Below are 21,121 nucleotides of genomic sequence, written 5' to 3'. Positions count from 1 at the left end.
TGACACTTCTACTTTTACCAGCCGTATTTTATTATACTGATTATACATGATTATATTAAGACTAGATGGAGGCCCAATGCTATCGCATCTGGAGGACGGTAATGTCATGTGCTCACCCACCTATCCACTCTCTCTTTCCCCATGTGCTGACTTATCCCGATTGTGGTCTGTTCTTTGACCTGTCTACCCCATTTGCTAAATATGGCAGTTGCATTTTTTGAGCAAATAGGGGTTATATGGAACAACCCATGAATTATCAATTGTCTTTGAATGCTGGTCGTATGTTCTCCCAATGTTCCTGCGGTAACTTGGATAGCCGTCCTTTTCTTTGATGGTATATTCTTGGTATTTTTCTGGGAAACTTTTGGAACACTTCCCATTATCCATACAGGGTGAGTTAGGATTGGCTTCTCCACAGGGACCATGAATCTCGTTCTTAATAGTGAAGTTGTTTGTGGCGCTGTTGTTGCCTAATGGCATCCTGTGATAATCTAATGACTTTTGCATCAGGGGACTCATGTGATTGACGCCTACGCTTATATGCATTGTTTTTGTCCCAGCGATGCTGTTGCTCTTCAAGAGTCTCATTTGCCCGTTGTCATCTTCGATGTTGTGCCTTTGCTGCTTTCCGGTCATTGTCATTGACGTACTTTTTAGGAGGAACCATGTTGGCGTTGATATTTGCTTTGTAAAGGGGTTTTCCCCCTAACGAAAGTTCATTTTAAAAATTGTCTGTGTCTGACCGTGTACAGAACATACCACAGCTCCTGGGCAGGGGAGGAAGCAAAAGATAATATTGAAATTACAGCAGATTGCAGAGGATACATTTTGTGAGGGAAAATATTGTTTAAAAACAGTCAGTGAAATATTTTACCTCACAAAATGAATCCTCTGTGATCCCCTGCTGTAATGTCAGTATTGTCTTTTGCTTCCTCCCCTGCCCAGGAGATGTGGTATGCTCCGTACCCGGTCAGACACAGACAATTTTTAAAATGAACTTTCGTTCGTGGGAAATTCCTCTGCCTGTAGATGCCTGTAGACACATCGAGCATCTGCCGCCGGATTCAGCCGAATGATTCATTGCCCCTGCGCGGAATTCACGCAGGCTCAGTAAATCGAAAGGGGCTGCTTACGACGTACACAGTGTGTGTGTGTGTTTGTGTGGTGCGTATGGCATATACAGAGTGTATGTGTGTGTGTGGTGCATACGGCACAAGAGGCTGGTACCACCAGGAGTTTTCATATTGAGACGCCCACCACTTGGGTGTCCCAATATGGCGGCCGGTGAACTTCCGCCGCTTGGAATTTTGGGATCCAGACACATCTGGACGGAACTGGATGTGAAGACATTACAAGGTAAGTATATATTAGATGAGGTTTAGTATTTTTGTAACCATTAATATTTCCCCAAATTCCTAATATTTTTACACGTACCCGTTCAAAGTAGTGATACGTGACTTCCTTACTGGCCTTCTCCTTCTGCAGCCGCTTCATAAAGGTGATAATGAAGAGGTTTCCGCTTGTCACTAAGCTTTCTCTTTGTTTTTCTCTATTCACTTTCCGTTTTCTGGAGGAGACAAGCCATATTGTAAATTACACTGACTTGATCCCTACTTTGCAGTGTCACAAATGGTGAACCCCTCCTTAAAGAGGTTGTTCCCTTTCAAAAAACTTTTGTGTATAAGCCTCAACAGATTAAAAAAACAAGCAAAAAACTAACTGAGTATTACTTATCTTCCCCCCTGGTTCAGCGCCCTGTCCATCACTGACCAGGATTCTTGTTGTTTGTCTGCTGCACTGACGTCACTTTAACAGCGCTGCAGCCAATGAATGAGCTCAGTAGCTTGTGCCATTACACAGAGTTCTGCAGACAAACAGAGACTAGGGCAGTGACAGACGGGGTCCTGAACCCAAGGCGGGTTTTTGTTTTTACAACTACCAAAGCTTAGACCCAAAATTTTCTGAATAAGGGCAACCTCTTTAATAGCTTTAACTAGGTTTTCTAGTTTCAGTGAATAAAGCCTATTCATTGGAAAGGGGAAAGCCACTCAGCCTCACACACATCAAACTGCAATGCTGTGTGTCTTGACACCATTTAATCACATGCAAAATAAGCAATTGTAAGTACACAGTGCAATATAATATGGTGATTGCAATATATTAAGAGGAGAAAAACTTTGATAGGAGGAGTGCTTCTTTAATGATTGCTTGGGTTTGACTGCTGGGACCCGCACTGATTAGCAAAATGGGGAATATATAGCCTCAATGGGGCACTTTTATGTCTGATTGCCAGAGTGCAGTGTTCATTCCCTATGGGGATGTTTGGAAAAATATCCTAGAGAATGAATGGAGCAGCGGTTGAGCATGCACACTGTCACATCATTCTAACAAGGATAAAAATATGTGATCATTTGTTTTTACCGGACAACCCTTTTAACCTTTACAAAATGAGCTAGCCTACACTTCCCATGTGTCCCAAGTGTCTCAGTAAGCCTTGGACACCGACAACCCAGTCGCCAGTTCATGGTGTGTTCTTTCTTACTAAGTACTGCATATCGTTAAAGTTGACCCAATTTAACCCTTGTTTGCTCTGATCCTTACGTTTGCCCCCTAGTCATAATTTTATTTACAAAGAAAACTTACTTTTTCTTTTCCATCTTCTCATTGTCCAAACCGCTATTCTGCTTTGAAGGAGAACACAAGAAGGACAGTCACATAAAGAACAAATGGGCTTGGTTTTACTATATCTAACATAAATTCACGTACATATTTGATCTGGAAAAATTAGCAGTAAGAGTATGGGCAATACATGGAGTTTCACTGCCTATCAAAGTGGGACCCTTCTCTATGATGTGAATATGCCATAGGATTTTATGTAAACTAAAATTGTAGTATCATACAATCTACGGTAGTTCAAAGGTTGCCATCCAATTTTGTTGTATTTGCTCACTACCCAGTGTGCTAGGCAACATGACCCTTGTGGCACTAGTGGCAGATATTGCTGATCCATGATCTAGATGCTATATGTGATCCAAAGAAGCAGGAGGATGAGGAAGCAAGATGTACATAAAAAAAGTGCTTTGCCCACAGAGAACACTCCAGTATTCGATCAGGAGCCTCTTTAAGGGAGAAAATGCACTATTGTGAAGAAGAAAAGGAAAATGGTGGTCATGGAGGATTCCCTATTGAGAGGAACAAAAGCCGTTATCTGCCGACCAGACATCACCTCATGAGAAGTGTGCTGTCTTGCAGGTGCACAAATAAAAGATGTGTCTGATAGGTTATCAAGACTCTTCAGTGCAACAGACAACAACCCATGTCTACTAATACATGTAGGAAATAATTACACAGCCAAAAAGGACTTAGAAACTATAATGCAGAGACTTTGAAGACCAAGGCTGGAAAGTGTAGAAACTGGAAGAGCAGGTTGTCTTCTCACACATCCTCCTAATGAATGGACATGGAAACAAGGAGATTGAACAGGATTCCACAGGTGAACAACTGGCTACGTCATTGTAACACCCACCCGGTCCCACGATACTTACCTGGGCTCCCGCTGTATCACTGGACGGGGTCTGCCCATACGCAGAGGGTCCCGGTGGCTCACTCTTTCTGCTCGGCATTCTGGGGGAGGGTCGTGACCCAGAAGCTCTGCCCTGTCATGACAGCCTCCACTGGGTATATCAGACTGCCTTCTGTCCAGGGTAAGCACCTGAGTATCGCCTGTGTATCCTGGTGGTACCTTTCGGTATCGCTGCTGACATTCCTGCACTCTGGTCTCCTCTGTCCGTCCTCTGTCCTGTACGCTTCCCGGCATGCGCTCTGCCCTGACTTTAGCCCTGTATGCTTCCCAGTGTGCACTCTGCCTTGACCTCAGTCCTGTACGCTTCCCAGCATGTCCTCTGCCCTGTCCTCAGCCCTGTATGCTTCCCAGCGTGCACTCTGCCCGAACCTCAGCCCTGTACGCATCCCAGCGTGTCCTCTGCCCAGTGCTCGGCCCTGTACGCTTCCCAGCATGCACTCTGCCCTGTCCTCAGCCCAGTGCATCTCCCGATGTGCACTCTGTCCTGCCCTGATCTCGGAACACCTTCAGACTACGCTCTGCCCAGTCTTGGTCGTGTTCCCGGAGATCCTAGTTCTGTTCCTGCCCCGTGTCCTCGGCTTTCCTGGTCTTGCTCTCCCGCTCTTGCTACCAGTCCCTTACATGCTCCCAGTCCTCTCTGTCTCCTACGAGCTGACCCTCCGGTACTAGCTCTTGCGGTACTTCCCCCAGGCCTGCCCCTAACGCTCCCTGTATAGGGGTCGGTTCCACCTGGCCAGCTCGCCAGGGGTCAGTTGGTTCCGCAAGCCAGTGGGTCCACTCTAGTAATCGTGATAGTCATTGGTGCCATCAGAAACATTTTAGGCTTCTTGACAATGGAATGCGTTACCTGTGTGATGGATTCCTTGCTAGACATGAGTAGCATCTAACGAAAACAGGAAAACACATATTTGGTAGACGCCTTGCTACACTCATTAGGAGAACTTTAAACTAGAGCAATATGGGGATGGTAAATATACAGCCAGGAAAATTTTATGAAACTAATGGTTTTTTTTTAACCCTGCCATTAGAAGTGGAAATATATAAAAAAACACAATAAATTCTGAATGAAAATAGAGGAGCAAGAGAAACTGACTATAAACTAAAATGTTTCTATACAAAAGCACAGAGCATGGGAGACAAACAAGGAGAATTTGAGCTGCTGACACAGGAATAGGATGTCATAGGCATCACTGCAACTTGGTGGGATGATACACATGATTGAAATACAAACCTTGAAGACTACAACTTATTTGCAAGAAACAGGATTTACAAGAGGGGAGGAGGAGAAGTACTGTATGTTAGGAAAGCGTATTTCTTCACATAGATCCAAGCTTCAGCGAATGGTAGCTCTGTATAAATTGCTTGGGTACGAAAACAAGAAGAAAAGAACAGAAAGGACACTATTGTAGGTGTTTACTGTCATGGTTTGGACAGGGTTCTTTGCCCTGCACTTACAGGGTTAAGTGTATATGGCCTCTTTCTGGATCTGGAAGGGGTATTTATACTCACTCTTTACCAGGCTTCTCTGTCAGCTATACTTTTGCCCTTGGCTTAGTTTAAGTGATCCCTGTGCGTTTTTGCCTCGTGCTGTGTGCTTGCTTCTGTGTTTGATATCTTGGCTTCTAACCCAGTCTGTCCCCATTGTGTGCTTGTCTGCTGATTCGGTACTGTGTGTCTATTCTCCTGATTTCTGACTTCAGCTACGTCTCTGGTTATTCTCCTGTCTACGCCCCTGGTACTTCTGCTGTCCGTATGGTTGTGACCCTTAGCCTGTCTCTGACATCCCTCCGGTCTAGCGCTCATCGGCACTTCTGTTTGTGCTATACCTGCTGTTAGAGTCTTTATTCTCGGGCCCGCATCTCTCTCTGCTCCTGCTCCCTCAGGGAGACCTGCGGCCGGCTCCACCCCTTGGTAGTCACGTGGTGCAGGTCCTGCTAGTGCTCAGCCTCACAGGGATGAGCTCCTCTCCCTAGGAACCCCGGTAAGCCCCTGCAGCAGCACGGATTTCACAGGGTCCAGACACTGAGTGATGTCAGTTCTGGATATCCTGACATTTACTATAGGCCGCCTGAACAGTCTGAAGATACTCTATGGTTGAACTCTTTTTACAACAAATGTATTTGTTCTCAAAACAGTATGAAATAGTGATCATGGAAGATTTTAACTATCCAGTTATTTGCTGGGAATCTCTCTTAGGCAAAATTAATGGGTCCAGAAAATTCTTATCTTCTCTTGCTGACAAATTTATCTTTCAAAAGGTAGAAGAGAGAACAAGAGGATCTGCCATCTTAGACCTAATTCTTACCAACAGGGAGGAAATGGTTGAGCAAGTAAAGGTGGCTGAGAGTTTAAGAGGCAGCGATCGTGCTATCTTCGAATTTTGGATTACAAGTAGACAAAGTCCTGCAAAAACTCAGACTTTAAGGTTGGGTTTAAGAAAGGTAGATTTTAATGGCCTCAGAAAGAGGGTAGGAAAGGTCCAATGGCTGACAGAAATGTCCAAGAAGGATGGGATATTTTGATAAATTAAATTCTCACTGCACAATCAGTAACAATACCGAAAAGAAAGAAGAATTGGAAACATTTAACCCCTTACCTACAATGGACGTAATATTCCGTCCATGTGACCCTGGACCTAATTACCATGGACGGAATATTACGTCCCAGCGATCAGCGGCGCCCACGTGGTGAGCGCCGCTGATCGTGGCCGGGTGTCAGCTGATTATCACAGCTGACACCCGGCACAATGTGTCAGGGGCGGTCACGGACCGCCCCCGACACGTTAACCCCTTGTACACCGCGATCAAACGCGATCGCGGTGTACCGGGGGTTAAAGGGAAGCATCGGCAGGGAGGGGGCTCCCTCCTTGCTTCCCTGAGCCCCCCACAGCAGCGCAATGTGCAGCGCTGCTGCGGGGGTCTCTTTCCCTACAGGCCCCCGGATCCAAGATGGCGACGGGGGCCTTCGGGGGCCTGTAGGGAGCTGACTTCCTCACTGCCTGCAAAGCGCAGGCATGAGGAAGTCTGCAGAACTGCCTGTGACAGATTCCTGATCTGTCACAGTGATCTGTGATGTGACAGATCAGTGATCTGTCACAGGACAGTGATGTCCCACCTGGGACAAGGTAATAAAGTAAAAAAAAAAAAAAAAAAAGTGTTAAAAATAATTTAAAAAAAAATCGCTAAATAAATTAGTAAAAAAAAAAAAAATATATTCCCCAATAAATCCATTTTTTCAAAATAAAAAAAATAAAATAAAAGTACACATATTTGGTATCGCCGCGTCCGTAGCGACCCGCCCTATAAAACTGTCCCATTAGTTAACCCCTTTAGCGAACCCCTTAAAAAATAAAAATAAAAAAACGAAGCAAAAAATAATGATTTCTTATCATACCACCGAACAAAAAGTGTAATAACGCGCGATCAAAAAGACGCATATAAATATCCATGGTACCGCTGAAAACGTCATACAGCATCATCCACAAAAAAATAAAAAAGTTATAGCTCGCAGAATAAAGCGATACAAAAATAATTATTTTTTATAGAAAATTGTTTTCATTGCAAAAAACCGACAAAACATAAAAAAAGACCTAAATGAGGTATCGCTGTAACCATACTGACCCAAAGAATAAAACCGCTTTATCAATTTTACCGCACGCGGAACGGTGTAAACGCACCCCCCAAAAGAAATTCATGAAAAGCTGGTTTTTGTTCATTCTGCGTCCCAAAAATCGGAATAAAAAGCGATCAAAAAATGTTACGTGCCCGAAAATGGTACCAATGAAAACGTCAACTCGTCCCGCAAAAAATAAGACCTCACATGACTCGGTGGGTCAAAATACGGAAAAATTATAGCTCTCAATATGTGGTGATGCAAAAACTATTTTTACAATAAAAAGCGTCTTTTAGCGTCTGACAGCCGCCAAACATAAAAACCGCCATAAATTGTAAATCAAACCCCCCGTTATCACCCCCTTAGTTAGGGAAAAATAATAAAACTAAAAGAAAATGTATTTATTTCCATTTTCCCATTAGGGTTAGGGCTAGGGTTAGGGCTAGGGTTAGGGCTCAGATTAGGGTTAGGGGTGTGTTGGGGTTAGGGTTGGAGTTATAATTGGGGGGTTTCCACTGTTTGGGCACATCAGGTGCTCTCCAAAGGCAACATGGCGTCTGATCTCAATTCCAGCCAATTCTGCGTCGAAAAAGTCAAATGGTGCGCCTTCCCTTCCAAGCTCTGTCATGCGCCCAAACAGTGGTTTACCCCCACATATGGGGTATCAGCCTACTCAAGACAAATTACAAAACAACTTTTGGGGTCCAATTTCTCCTGTTACCCTTAGGAAAATAAAAAATTGGGGGCAAAAATATCATTTTTGCCGAAAAAAATGATTTTTTTATTTTCACGCCCAGGCGTTATAAACTTCTGTGAAGCACTTGGGGGTTCAAAGTGCTCACCACACATCTAGATAAGTTCCGTGGGGGGGTCTAGTTTCCAAAATGGGGTCACTTGTGGGGAGTTTCAATAGTTTAGGTACATCAGGGGCTCTCCAAACGCACATGACACCCGCAGACCATGCCATCAAAGTCGGCATTCCAAAACGTCAATACTTCCCTTCCGAGCCCCGACGTGTGCCCATACAGCAGTTTTCTCCCACATATCAGGTATCAGCGTACTCAGGACAAATTGGACAACAACTTTTGGTGTCCAATTTCTCCTGTTACCCTTGGGAAAATAAAAAAATTGGAGACTAATTGATCATGTTTGTGGAAAAAATACGATTTTTTTATTTTCATGCCTGGGCATTATAAACTTCTGTGAAGCCCTTGGGGGTTCAAAATGCTCACCACACATCTAGATAAGTTCCTCAGGGGGTCTAATTTCCAAAATGGGGTCATTTGTGGGGGGTTTCCACTGTTTAGGTACATTAGGGGCTCTCCAAAGGCAACATGACACCCGCAGACCATTCCATCAAAGTCTGCATTCCAAAACGTCACTACTTCCCTTCCGAGCCTCGACGTGTCCCCATACAGTAGTTTTCTCCCACATATGGGGTGTCAGCGTACTCAGGACAAATTGGACAACATTTGGGGTCAAATTTCTCCTGTTACCCTTGGGAAAATAAAAAAATGGGGACTAAAAGATGATGTTTGTGGAAAAAATACGATTTTTTTATTTTCACGCCCGGGCGTTATAAACTTCTGTGAAGCACTGGGGGGTTCAAAGTGCTCACCACACATCTAGATAAGATCCTTGGGGGGTCTAGTTTCCAAAATGGTGTCATTTGTGGGGGGTTTCTACTGTTTTGGTACATCAGGGGCTTTGCAAACGCGACATGGTGTCCGATCTCAATTCCAGCCAAAAACGTCAAATGGTGCTGCTTCCCTTCCGAGCTCTGCCATGCGCCCAAATAGTGGTTTACCCCCACATGTGGGGTATCAGCGCACTCAGGATAAATTGCACAATATCTTTTAGGGTCCTGTTACTCTTGGAAAAATAAGAATTGAGGGTGAAAAGATCATTTTTGTGGAAAAAATATGATTTTTTAATTGTACGGCTGTATGTTATAAACTTCTGTGAAGCCCTTGGGGGTTCAAAGTTCTCACCACACATCTAGATAAGTTCCTTGTGGGGTCTAGTTTCCAAAATGGCAAAATGGTGTCATTTGTGGGGGTTTCCACTGTTTAGGTACATCAGGGACGTCCGATCTGAATTCCAGCCAATTTTGCATTGAAAAAGTCAAACGGCGCTCCTTCCCTACTGAGGTCTGCCATGCGCCGAAACAGTGGTTCCCCCCCACATATCAGGTATCAGCGTACTCAGGACAAATTGCACAATAACTTTTGCAGTCCAATTTCTCCTGTTACCCTTGGTAAAATAAAGAAAATTGAACCTGAAGTATTTTTTTTATGAAAAAAAGTTAAATGTTCATTTTTTTTTTTAAATATTCAAAAAATTCCTGTGACACACCTAAAGGGTTAATAAACTTCTTGAATGTGGTTTTAAGCACCTTAAGGGGTGCAGTTTTTAGAATGGTGTCACTTTTGGGTATTTTCTATCATATAGACCCCTCAAAGTGGCTTCAAATGTGAAGTGGTCCCAAAAAATAAAATGGTGCTGCAAAAATGAGAAATCGCTGGTCAATTTTTAACCCTTATAACTTCCTAACAAAAAAAAATTTGGTTCCAAAATTGTGCTGATGTAAAGTAAACATGTGGGAAATGTTATTTATTAAGTTTTTTGTGTGCCGTATCGCTGTGATTTAAGGGCATAAAAATTCAAAGTTGGAAAATTGCGAAATTTTCAAACTTTTTGCCAAATTTCCATTTTTTTCCACAAATAAACGCAAGTTATTTGAATGCAATTTTACCACTAACATGAAGTACAATATGTCATGAGAAAACAGTGTCAGAATCACCGGGATCCATGGAAGCGTTTCAGAGTTATGACCTCATAAAGGGACAGTGGTCAGAATTGTAAAAATTGGCCCGGGAGTTAACGTGCAAACCACCCTTGGTAGTGAAGGGGTTAAAGAGACCAGGATGAATGACCACATAACTTAAACACTTGTTAAAAAGGAAAAAAAAAATGTATTAAATGGAGGGGGGCATATTTAAAGAAGAATATAATGCTGTCTGCAGGGAATGCAGGGCAAGTGTTAGAAGAGCTAAAGCCAATAATGATGTGAGGCTTGCAAGGGAGACCAAAAGCAATAAAAAGGATTTTGGGGGGTATGTCAAAAGCAAAAGAGAAGTCAAAGATGCTATAGGATTTTTACAGGATGAAAAGAGTGAAGTGATCAAAAATAATGTTGAGAAGGCCGAACTTTCAAATTTCTATTTTGCATCTGTATTCTCTAAGAAAGCAAATGCAACATAAACTAATCTTCACTGTGCTATCAAAGGAATAAAAGAATCCACATCTGTAAATCAAGAGATGGTGAGGGAATACTTAGCTACTTTAAATGAATTTAAATCTCCTGTTACAGATAAATTACCTCCTAGGGTACTGAAAGAGTTAGCAGAGGAAATTTCAGAACCACTAGCCAGAATCTTTGAAAATTCCTGGAGAACAGACGTCCCAGAAGATTGGAGAAGGGCAAATGTCCCCATCTTCAAAAAAAGAAAAGAAAATGGAGCCAGGAAATTAAAGGCCAGAGAACCTTACTTCTTTACAAGGAAAGAGCTTTGAACAAATTATTAAACGGCATGAATGCAAGTACAGGGATAAGAAAACAGTAATTAACTAGAGCCAGCAAACAAGTCATGCCAGACTAATCTAATTTCCTTCTATGATGGAATCACTGACTGGGTAGATGAGGGAAATGCGGTTCTCAACTTCAGCAAACTGTTTTGACAAAGTATCTCTTACTATCCTTACTGAACGAATTACCAAGTATGGAATTGACAAAGCTATGATTTGTTGGATTCATAACTGGCTCAGTGATCGTACTCAAAGAGGTAATAAATGGTTGCACGTCCAATTGGAAGAGTATTTCAAGTAGGGTACTACAAAGGCTCTGTCTTGACCCCAATGTTGCAAACTATGTCCTACGAGAAACGGTTAAAGGATCTGGGAATGTTTAGCTTGCAAAAAAGAAGGCTAAGAGGAGATTTAATAGCTTTCTATGAATATTTGAAGGGATGTCACAGTGTAGAGGGATCATCCTGGCTCTCAGTTGCAGATGGAAACACGAGAAGCAATGATATGAAACTGAATGAGAGAAAATACAGATTAGATATTAGAAAAAAAAAACTTTTGACAATGAGGGTTATCAATGAGTTGAACAGGCTGCCATAAGAGGTGGTGAGTTCTCCTTTAATGGAAGTCTACAAACAGAGGCTGGACAGAGATATGTCTGAGATGGTTAAGTGAATCCTGCATTGAGCAGGGGGATGGACACGATGACCCTGGAGGTCACTTCCAACTGTAACATTCTATGATTCTATATGCCACTTTGTATTTGGACGCTATATGGCACTAATTGGCAATATTTATTACATGCTTGTCTTGGTCAGTTTAGAGATAACATGACCCAAACTGCCGTGTTCATTATCAACCACTATGTAAAAAGGATTAGCAGGAACATTAGTTGGAGCTACATAGTAATGATTTATAGTTCCAAATCTTCTGCTTCCTTCCCCTGGAATAGAATTGAAGAAGTTTCCAGGATTACCTAAGCCTCTGCAAAGATGCTTAAAACAGCAAAATTACAAATATGGCATATACTTTGTAAAGGCGTCTTCAATCAACGGACTGATGGGGATGCTGGAATTCAGACCCTACTAATCTGGTTTTGCTATCATGTCCTAAGGACAGGAAATCAATATGAAGTTCCTGGAAAACCTTTTTAAGAATTCCATGAGCACTGCAGCCCATCACACGTATGTTACTGTTGTGCCCTCTGAGTAGCCACCAACTTCTCTGATGTGCCTTACATTGCTGGGGTTAGCAAGGAGTTGGATTAGACAGTAGCTGAAAGGTAATACCCTTTTTTAGTGTTAAAGGGGTGGTGCAATGTCAAACTAAATTTAATTCTATATCCCTATTTAGTGCTCTAATCTAAGCTATTTTCGAATATACTTGTATTAAAAATTCCTTACCTTTCCCTAACTACACTTTCTAACTGCTATTTTCTTTCCCTGTTTCATGTGTGATGATGCTTCATTTGAGAATCCCAGTGCATCCTTGGTTAAGCAAACGAAGCGTCATCAAAGCAAAGGGCAGAGGCTGAGGTCATAGCTCCTGACTCCTCCCTGAAATGAAGCGTCATCAGTGATGCTCGTTTCAGCCAGGGGCTGTGCTCGTCCCTGCTGTGTTCCTCCCTACGAGCCATGCACTTGTGCGGTCAGCACAGTGACAGCGTCCGCTCTGTTGTCAGCTCAGGTCAGTAATAATCAGCCAAGAACAGGGAGGCGTCAGAATACCCAGCATGTAGGATACTAGTGACGTCACTAGCTGGGGGGCAGCGCCAGTCTCCTGCACGCTTGGTAATCTGACACCTCTCTGTTAGACGATTATTACTTATCTGAACCGACAATATAGTGGACACTGTCACCGTGCACAGCTCACGGGGAGAGATGAGCACAGTCCTTGAAATTAGCATCACTAATTTGTTTTAAGGTGGAGTCAGGGGCTGTGACAGTGACTGCAGCCGCTGCCCCCTGCTCTGATGATGCTTCGTTTGAATATCCCAAGATGCACTGGGATTTTCAAACGTAGCGTCATCAAACAGGAAATAGGGAAAAATACAATAGCAGTTACATAGTGTAGTTAGGGAATCGCAAGGAATTTTTAATACAAATATATTAGAAAATAGCTTGGATTGGGGGGGCGTGGCTATGGCAGCGACGGAGTAGGACGCACGCGGTGGAAGCTCCTGCCATCCTGATAGAATCCGGTCGGCAGTCTCTTAACCCCGCGGCACACTCACCCCTTTTCTGACCCTTCTGAACTCGGGGTCGCTCCTGGACCCCTGCGGGAGAGCGGGACTGGACTCTTGGGAGCCGGCGGCTCTGGAAACCTGGGGGACTGGCGGGTCCTGCAGGGAGCGGCGGCCATCTTGGAGGCGCGCGCTCTGCTGAAGAGAGACGTGGCGCTGAGTGTCATCGCTGCAGCGCTGAGGGAGCAGGACGGTGAGCTACAATTTAACTATTTGTGAGGGACAAGCGGTGTGAGCCCTGGAAAATTGGGCCCCGCGTCCCCCTCCTTACCATATTGCCTGCCCTGCGCCATAACTATTGGGGCCTGGATCCCTCCCTGGCTATAGCCCCTGTGAGAGTCGCTCCCTGGGCTGTGGGGGCCCTTGCTTGCCGCCTGGGGCTGAACTTTGCCCCCCTTGTGAGACGCTGCGGGTCTGTGCTGTGCCTGGGTCCCTGCAATCACCCTATGTGCACAATACCCTGTCTGCCACATTAATTTGGGGACCCCAAAGTGCACGATCTCTGCCATCCGGCTGTGCCCTATTGCCTTTACAATGAGTCGTTCCAAAGGGTCCGGAGCGGCTAAAGAAAAGCTAAAGGAATATGCCAGGGTAGACCGTGCTGAGGGCTCTAGATCTACAAAAAATAACCCCCCACAGGTTCAGCATAAGAGCTGCCCCTCTGAAGGTGGGGAAGAGTGTGAGCAGGGGGAATTAACCCTTAAGCAGGCGTCTGAACAACTCATGCAGGCCATCTCCTTGACCAGGACGTCTCTGACTGGGAAGATAGAGGACGTATATAATGAAGTGGGACGCCTCCGGCAAGATATGCAAGCCATGAAGGGCCGCATTACGGAGGTGGAGACACGGGTATCCCAGGCGGAGGACACTATCACACCCATGGAGGCTAAACTAACGAAAGTGGCGGGTTCCATGAATGCGTGGAGGCAAAAAGCAGATGACCTGGAAAATAGGATGCGTCGAAATAACATCCAAATTATTGGCCTGCCGGAGCGATCGGAGGGACAACATCCGGAGCAATTCCTAGAAGATTGGCTTAAAACCACTTTGGGCGATGAATTCTCCTCGATTTTTGCGGTGGAGAGGGCCCACAGAGTCCCTACTAGGCCTCTCCCTCCAGGAGCCCCGCCTAGACCCTTTCTGGCGCGCATTCTCAACTGCAGGGATAGAGACGTGGTTTTACGACTGGCAAGGCAAAAGAGCCCTATCAACTTCAACAATGCCACGATCTCGATCTTCCCGGATTTCTCTGCGGAACTCCAGAAACAACGGGCGCAGTTTACGGAGGTCAAAAGACATCTGCGGGAGAGGAACATTATGTACTCGATGATTTACCCGGCCCGGCTCCGGGTGGTCCACGGGGGTTCTACTTCACTTTTTACAGATCCGGCGGAGGCGCGGGGTGGCTGCGATCCCATGGAGGGTCTGCCGAAAAGGAATCCTAATGCATCTTTTGTCAGTTGGTATTTTTCTATTAACCGACTGATTGGAGCTACACTCGGAAGCATCCAAGATACCAACAATACCGGACACTGGGCTCAGTGATGGTATCCCCTTGTTTGTTCCGTGATGGGAGTACAGGACTCTACTCCCATGTTGTTCGTTGTTTATTTACTTTGTTTTTTTTCCGTAGAGGTTTTTGGTATTTTTTCTTAGGTTGTAACCGCAGTCGACAACAATTTCAGTCTTCAGGTGATGTCTCTAAATTTTGCCCGGGTAATACCATGCACCATGTTCAGAGTAGCAAAGTATGGGGTCGGAGTTAATATGTATGACATGGAACGTGAGGGGAATAAAAACACCTCGAAAAAAGATCAAGGTCTTTTCACAGGTCAGACATTATCGCCCTCACATTGTGGCCTTGGTGGAGACGCACCTGACTAGGGATACGGTACGGTGCGTGCAGAAGCCCTGGGTACAATGGTCTGCCCATACATTCCACACCAGCTATTCCAGAGGGGTCTCTCTGTTGGTACATAAAGACGTCAGATGGGAGGCGGGGAAACTCGAAGGGACCCTGAGGGTCGTTTTGTTTTTGTCCACGCAGTGGTGAACACCAGGAAATATGTAGTCCTATGTATTTATAACCCCCCCTCCGGCTCGTATATCCATCTTGCAGAAAGCAATGAGCTTTGCCCTTAACTACCCAGACGCAGATGTTGTTTGTATGGGCGATTTTAATATGGTTATGAACAACCGCCTGGATAAATTGAGGCTGGATGATGTAGCGACCGGGGGGTCCTCCCCAGCGTCTACAACCCCGTTGTCATCATTTATGGAGGGTGGCGGGTGGCTGGATTTGTGGAGGATGCGTCACCCTGAGTTAAGGGAGTACACTTGTCACTCATCCACCAAACGCTCTCTATCACGCCTAGACTATATGTTCGGTTCTAGCGGTTTGGCAATGTGGGTGGCTGATATAGAACAAGGCAGTAGAGGGATCTCAGACCATAGCCCGGTCGTCCTTAAACTCAAATATGGGCAAGTAAACAGTGGGATAGCTTGGAAGTTAAATCCATTCTGGTTAAAACTGATGGGATCTCCGGACAGAACGATTGATCAGTTGAATTGCTTCATCGCGTCCCACCCGGAGCCCCAGGATATTAATTTATTCTGGGATGCCCTTAAGGCATACCTGAGGGGCTGTTTGTCCTCCACGATCTCTTATATTAAGCGGGTTACCGCAGGGAAAGATGACGAGGTGGAGCAACAACTGAAAGATGCGGAGGCAGCATATATATCTAGCCAGACCAGCGGGAACAGGAGTGAGTGGCTGGCTGCCCAGAGGTTATATACTCAGCACGTGGACACTAAATCTAAGTGTAAATTGTTTTTTACCCGTCAATCCTATTTTGAATTGGGGAACCAAACGGGCAAATTTTTGGCCTACCTGGTGCGCCAACATAACACCTCTAATATGATTTTGCAAATTCGCAAGGTAGACGGTACACTGGTGTCTTCGACCGAGGATATTCTCGGCTGTTTTCAAGATTACTACAGGTCACTATATAAATCTAAAAGTGACTTTGATACTTTAGGGTGCTTAGACTATTTGTCAGATATATCATTTCCCACATTAGATCCTAAGCAGCGGGCCCTTATGGACGCTGAGTTTACTCCAGAGGAGATAGATAACGCTATGACAGATATGGCTTCTGGGAAGGCCCCTGGACCTGATGGGTTGCCTATTGAATTATATAGGAAGTACCGGGATATATTGACGCCACTCCTAGTAAAGGTCTATCAGGGAATATGGGAGGGGAATTCTATGCCTGAGTCCTTTTACGGGGCTAATATCATGGTGCTTTGGAAGGAGGGGAAGGACCCTTTAGAATGTGGATCCTATCGTCCCATTTCATTAGTGAATGTGGACTATAAAATTTTTACCAAGATTCTAGCTACTAGGTTGAATTCCATTATATTGAATCTCATACATCCGGATCAAACGGGCTTAATGCCGGGCAAAAGCATTTCCATTAACATCAGAAGAGTCCAGTCAATAGTCCAATATAGCTCCTTGGTACCAGACAACAGATGGGCATTGGCATCGTTAGATGCTGCCAAGGCTTTTGACTCTCTTGAATGGCCTTTCCTTTCCGCATGTTTGCAGAGGTATGGCTTTGGCAATCAATTTATTACATGGATCAAAATATTATACATGAAACCTAAGGCCCGTATTATAATAAATAATTCTATATCTGAGTCTTTTGCATTGCATAGGGGTACCCGCCAGGGTTGCCCTCTTTCCCCGGCTCTATTCGCTCTTGCGATTGAGGCACTAGCAATACGTATAAGGTCCTTCCAAAATATCCGAGGTATAGATATAGCAGGTCGGGTAGACACCATTGGCCTATATGCCGATGACATGGTGATATTCTTGAATAATGTGGAAGACACTTTGCCACAGGTGATATCCCTTATAGATAAATTTAGTAAATATTCAGGTTTACATATAAATTGAGAAAAATCTGCCCTGTTACCCCTTTCCCATGCTCCGATTCCCCAGCTAGAGGATCTCTCCCCGTTGCCTATTGTATCTAGTTTTAAATATTTGGGCATCTACATCTCTAATAATAGTACACTTGATCTACAACTTAATGTCCACCCGTTGCTGGACCTGGTTAAAGCTAAATTTGCGTCTTGGAGTAGGCTCCCATTATCTGTGGCTGGACGCATTAATCTGATTAAAATGATATTACTCCCTAAATTTAGCTACTTGCTCCAACACAGTGCGGTAGCGGTGCCTAAGTCCTTTTTTGTTAATCTTAATTCTCTGGTCACGTCCTTTATTTGGGGGAAAACTAGGCCCAAACTTAAATTGTCCACTTTACAAAGACCAAAGAAGGGAGGTGGGGCGGCGCTGCCAGATTTTTTCCTGTACTACTTAGCTGGGCAGGTTAAAGCTTTAAATAAATGGATGCCAGGTAACTGCCTCCCTAATTCTGAAAGCCACCTGCTTCACGCTGCACAAGCGGATTGCCCATTGGGTTTCCTTGAGTTGGAAAAAACTAATGCTCCACGTCTGCTGCCCCTGCTCCGGCTAGCACGATTAATATGGAGACAAATCAAGAAGGTAATAGGGTTTAGGGGTGTTGTGGCTGAAATGCCCCTGTGGAGTAATAACTATTTTTCGGAGCTACTGAATCACCCATCCGCCGTTTTTTGGGCTCAGCATGGCGTTTCTTCAGTGGGAGACTTGTATGACCAGGGGACCTTAAAGTCTTTTGAACAGTTACAAGCCGCGCATGATATTCCAAGGTCTCAATTTTTTCGCTATCTGTAGCTGAGATCGGCTCTGCAGTCACATATGAGGGATGGGGGTGAGGACCGTACTATTTCATCTTTACCTCTGATAGGAATTCTTAACTCGCAGGGTCCCCAGGGTCTTATATCCTCCTTGTACACATATATGCTGTCAGTGGGGGAAGAATCGGCCATGAGCTCTACAAGGATGAAGTGGGAACGTCTCATCCCTGATGTGCAAAGAGAGGAATGGGAGGAGATTCTGGAGTCTCCGATTGGAGTATCACCATCTATCACTAACAGAATGATACAAATGTATATAATAAATCAATCATATTTGACTCCGTTGCGACTTTTTAGGATGGGTCGGCTTCAATCATCATAATGTATGCGATGTCACTCGCCAGATGCTGATTTTATACATATGGTGTGGCAATGTCCCATTATCCTACATTACTGGAAAGAGGTCACCACACTACTGACGTCCTTGATGCAGGCCCCTGTCCCTCTAGAGCCATTGATTTGCTTGTTTGGGGTATGGGAGGAGGAGATCTGGGATCAATATGCTGGAGTCTTCTTGCGCGAGACGCTGTTTATGGCGCGGAAAGTGCTGGCACTGAGGTGGATGGGGGCTCAGATCCTTCCCTTAGATTTTGGATCAAGTTGGTGAATTCGGTTGTTCCATATGAGCGCACGTTATATCACAATAGGGGATGCCCGGGGAAGTTTGAGAAGATCTGGGAGAGGTGGAATTCCTCTCACCTTACTCTACAAAACTGAGACATCACGCATGACACAACGTGATCTAGGAACCAAGCTGCGGAAATAGTAGATGTTAGTTGAGATAGTGGTAGATGTAGTTTAGGAGTTCTAGTTAGCTCTTACTGTTACATGACAAGGTTTGTGAAATTTAAATTAAAGTGATATATGTATGGGGAAACACAAACAGTTATCCTTTAAATATGTTCGGATGGAAATGTACACATTACCTTGTTTATTTGTGAGAGTGTGCAATTTCTTTGTATTCTGTTATCACAACTCATTATGTATGATGTGCATTCTCTGTACTCTGGTGTTTAATAAACGAATTTAAAAAAAAGAAAATAGCTTGGATTATGTCACTAATAGACAGGGATTTAGGAAGAAATTTAGTTTGACTTTGGCCCACCCTTTTAAGTACCGTAAATTGCTATGATTGTTATATTATGGTTAAGGTCTGTTCTGCCACTGTAATCCTGAAAAAGTCATTAAAATCGTAAGGTTTGTGCAGCCGCCACAAGGGGGGAGATAGAAATGGTATGAATATTGATAGAACTATGAATGAGAGTAATCGAAACACAACTAATAATCATAATAGTCATTCTGATATGTTATAACAAAGTGAGACTCTGTTCATGGATGCACTGACAGCTGCGTTATTAGTCTTTGTCGCAGATTCTGTCATTTTTACCAGGACAAATATCAAAACATGCCAGGTAAAATAGCATGTAACATGACGGAAACCCAATGAAATCCATTATAGACAACGGGGTCCATCGGGTATTGCTGGTGTGAACACGGCCTGATCCCCGTTCAAAAAGACAAACCACACCTGAACAATGACTATATCCCTAAGTAAGACAAACCATAATTACTAAACTAAATGTGTGCATAGGCCCATGAAATGTAAGCTCTGTCGGAGAACGAACCGGATGTATAACATTCCAGGGGGTATCTCGTATGGGCAAAAAAAAAGCTTATTCATTGCATAATAAAATGTAGTACAGTTTTATCACTTCTTACTGTTCTTCAAAACCTCTGCTTACTGCCAGATGAAATAAATATTTCCAAGAGTTCATTATACATGGGGGTATTGTAGATATATAAAGTCTTGGGAATATTATAATATACACTGTATGGGCAAAAGTATGTCAAACACCTTCCTTCACAACTGATAGGCTTGTTGTATCGATTTTTTTCCAATCTTATATATTTATTCTACATTCTATAACTTCAGGCATTGCCTAATATTTATGTCCCAAAGGCTTTACTTACATTGTCCTGTATGTTCTGATTCGACTCTTCCACGTCCATGGGTTCTGGCTCGGAATCACAGCAGTTCATAGTTGTCAATTACGGGTTATACCTGATGAAGAATATGAGGAGCATATTCAGGATAATGTATCTTTATATAAAATTCCAGCCCTTTTATTCCCAATACAAACAAAATCCAATTTTGCTGAAAGCGCAATCCCATTTAAAAGTGGCCAAACTTATCAATGTGCACATTAATAATCAATGGATATCTCTAAGTGTGATTCTTTTAATGCACTCCCACCAAAAAATTTGTTTGTCAAGTTTATCCCAAAAAAATTTGGGGAAGTCATGGAAGACTTTGCCTGTATTATCTAACCTGATGTTCAAAGTCGAGGGTCTGCGAGTCTCACCTTCTCTGTAGTCTGCGGATCTTCGTTTGCCGGTATTCCTTACAAGTCAGGAAGTGAATGGACTTAACGTGAAATTGAAACTGATCTTCTAGGAGGAGGGAATTATTGCAGCGTACCAGAAGTTAGACCAGGCTGAAACAGGAAGAGCATGTTGTATTTACTCACTGAGCCTTCCAACCAGTATGTCACAGGGCTGATACATACCACTGATTTGTGTAGGGGATTTACGCTTTTAGAATGTAATAGAACAATTCTAGACTATCCCATCCTGATATTTATGGCTACTGATAGTATTACAGTTAGGTAACCTAGCAGGGGATCTCAGACGGGCATAAGGGTCAAAAGGTACATTTTTATATGCTTCTCCAGACAAAGGGGCATCCAAAAATGGCTGTTTGTGATCACTAGATCATCAGTATCAGATTGTTGTGGGTTCATTTCCAGGCACCCCCCCACTGATTAGCTGTTATAATGTCACAGTGTAAACAGTGTACGAAGCAGAACACCACTGCTACACTCATCAATATCCCAGTAGAAGGCAACCCCTTTAATTTATTTTGTCCTAAATTTTGTATAGAAAGTTGTTGAAGGGGTTATCCACTACTCAGACAACCCCTTCTCAATCACTATGTTTTCCTCAAGTAAAATAATGACACCTGTACTCGCCTCTCGTGCCGGTGCCATTGGAACAATGCCGACACTGGCTCTACGGGGCTCATGTGCCATTGTTATGCTATGTGACCCCTGCAGCTAATCATTTCTCCCCTCCTTCGGACAAATCAGACAACTGAAGGAAGTAGAGGCCCGTTACATTTAGCGTTGCACCAGTGATCCCGACAACGATACGACCTGGTCAGGATCGCTGGTGCATCGCTAAATGGTCGCTAGTGAGCTGCCAAACAGGCAGATCTCACCAGCGGTCGTTACTTA

General features: G+C 44.0%; 1 protein-coding gene across 3 annotated transcripts in view; it reads right to left on the bottom strand.

Moving 5' to 3' along the window:
- Positions 1-20,293, bottom strand: part of LOC141100011 (uncharacterized) — a 46,873-nt gene extending 26,580 nt beyond the window's left edge. Inside the window, exons 1-4 of one of the 3 annotated variants that reach the window (XM_073588187.1) lie at positions 20,158-20,293; positions 19,800-19,890; positions 2,644-2,684; positions 1,435-1,567 (exon numbers count right to left, since the gene is read on the bottom strand). In XM_073588187.1, coding sequence (XP_073444288.1) covers positions 1,435-1,567; positions 2,644-2,684; positions 19,800-19,868 — 243 coding nt within the window. In that variant the 5' untranslated portion in view covers positions 19,869-19,890; positions 20,158-20,293. The remainder of the gene's footprint in view (positions 1-1,434; positions 1,568-2,643; positions 2,685-19,799; positions 19,891-20,157) is intronic. The other 2 variants (XM_073588186.1, XM_073588188.1) reach the window with 2 other exon arrangements.
- Between the last annotated feature and the right edge of the window lie 828 nt (positions 20,294-21,121).

The sequence above is a fragment of the Dendrobates tinctorius genome, unplaced genomic scaffold, assembly GCF_039654945.1.
Source record: "Dendrobates tinctorius isolate UK_male_01 unplaced genomic scaffold, ASM3965494v1 ptg000103l, whole genome shotgun sequence".
Classification (NCBI taxonomy): Eukaryota; Metazoa; Chordata; class Amphibia; order Anura; family Dendrobatidae; genus Dendrobates; species Dendrobates tinctorius.
This window is presented reverse-complemented; position numbering and strand designations above follow the sequence as displayed.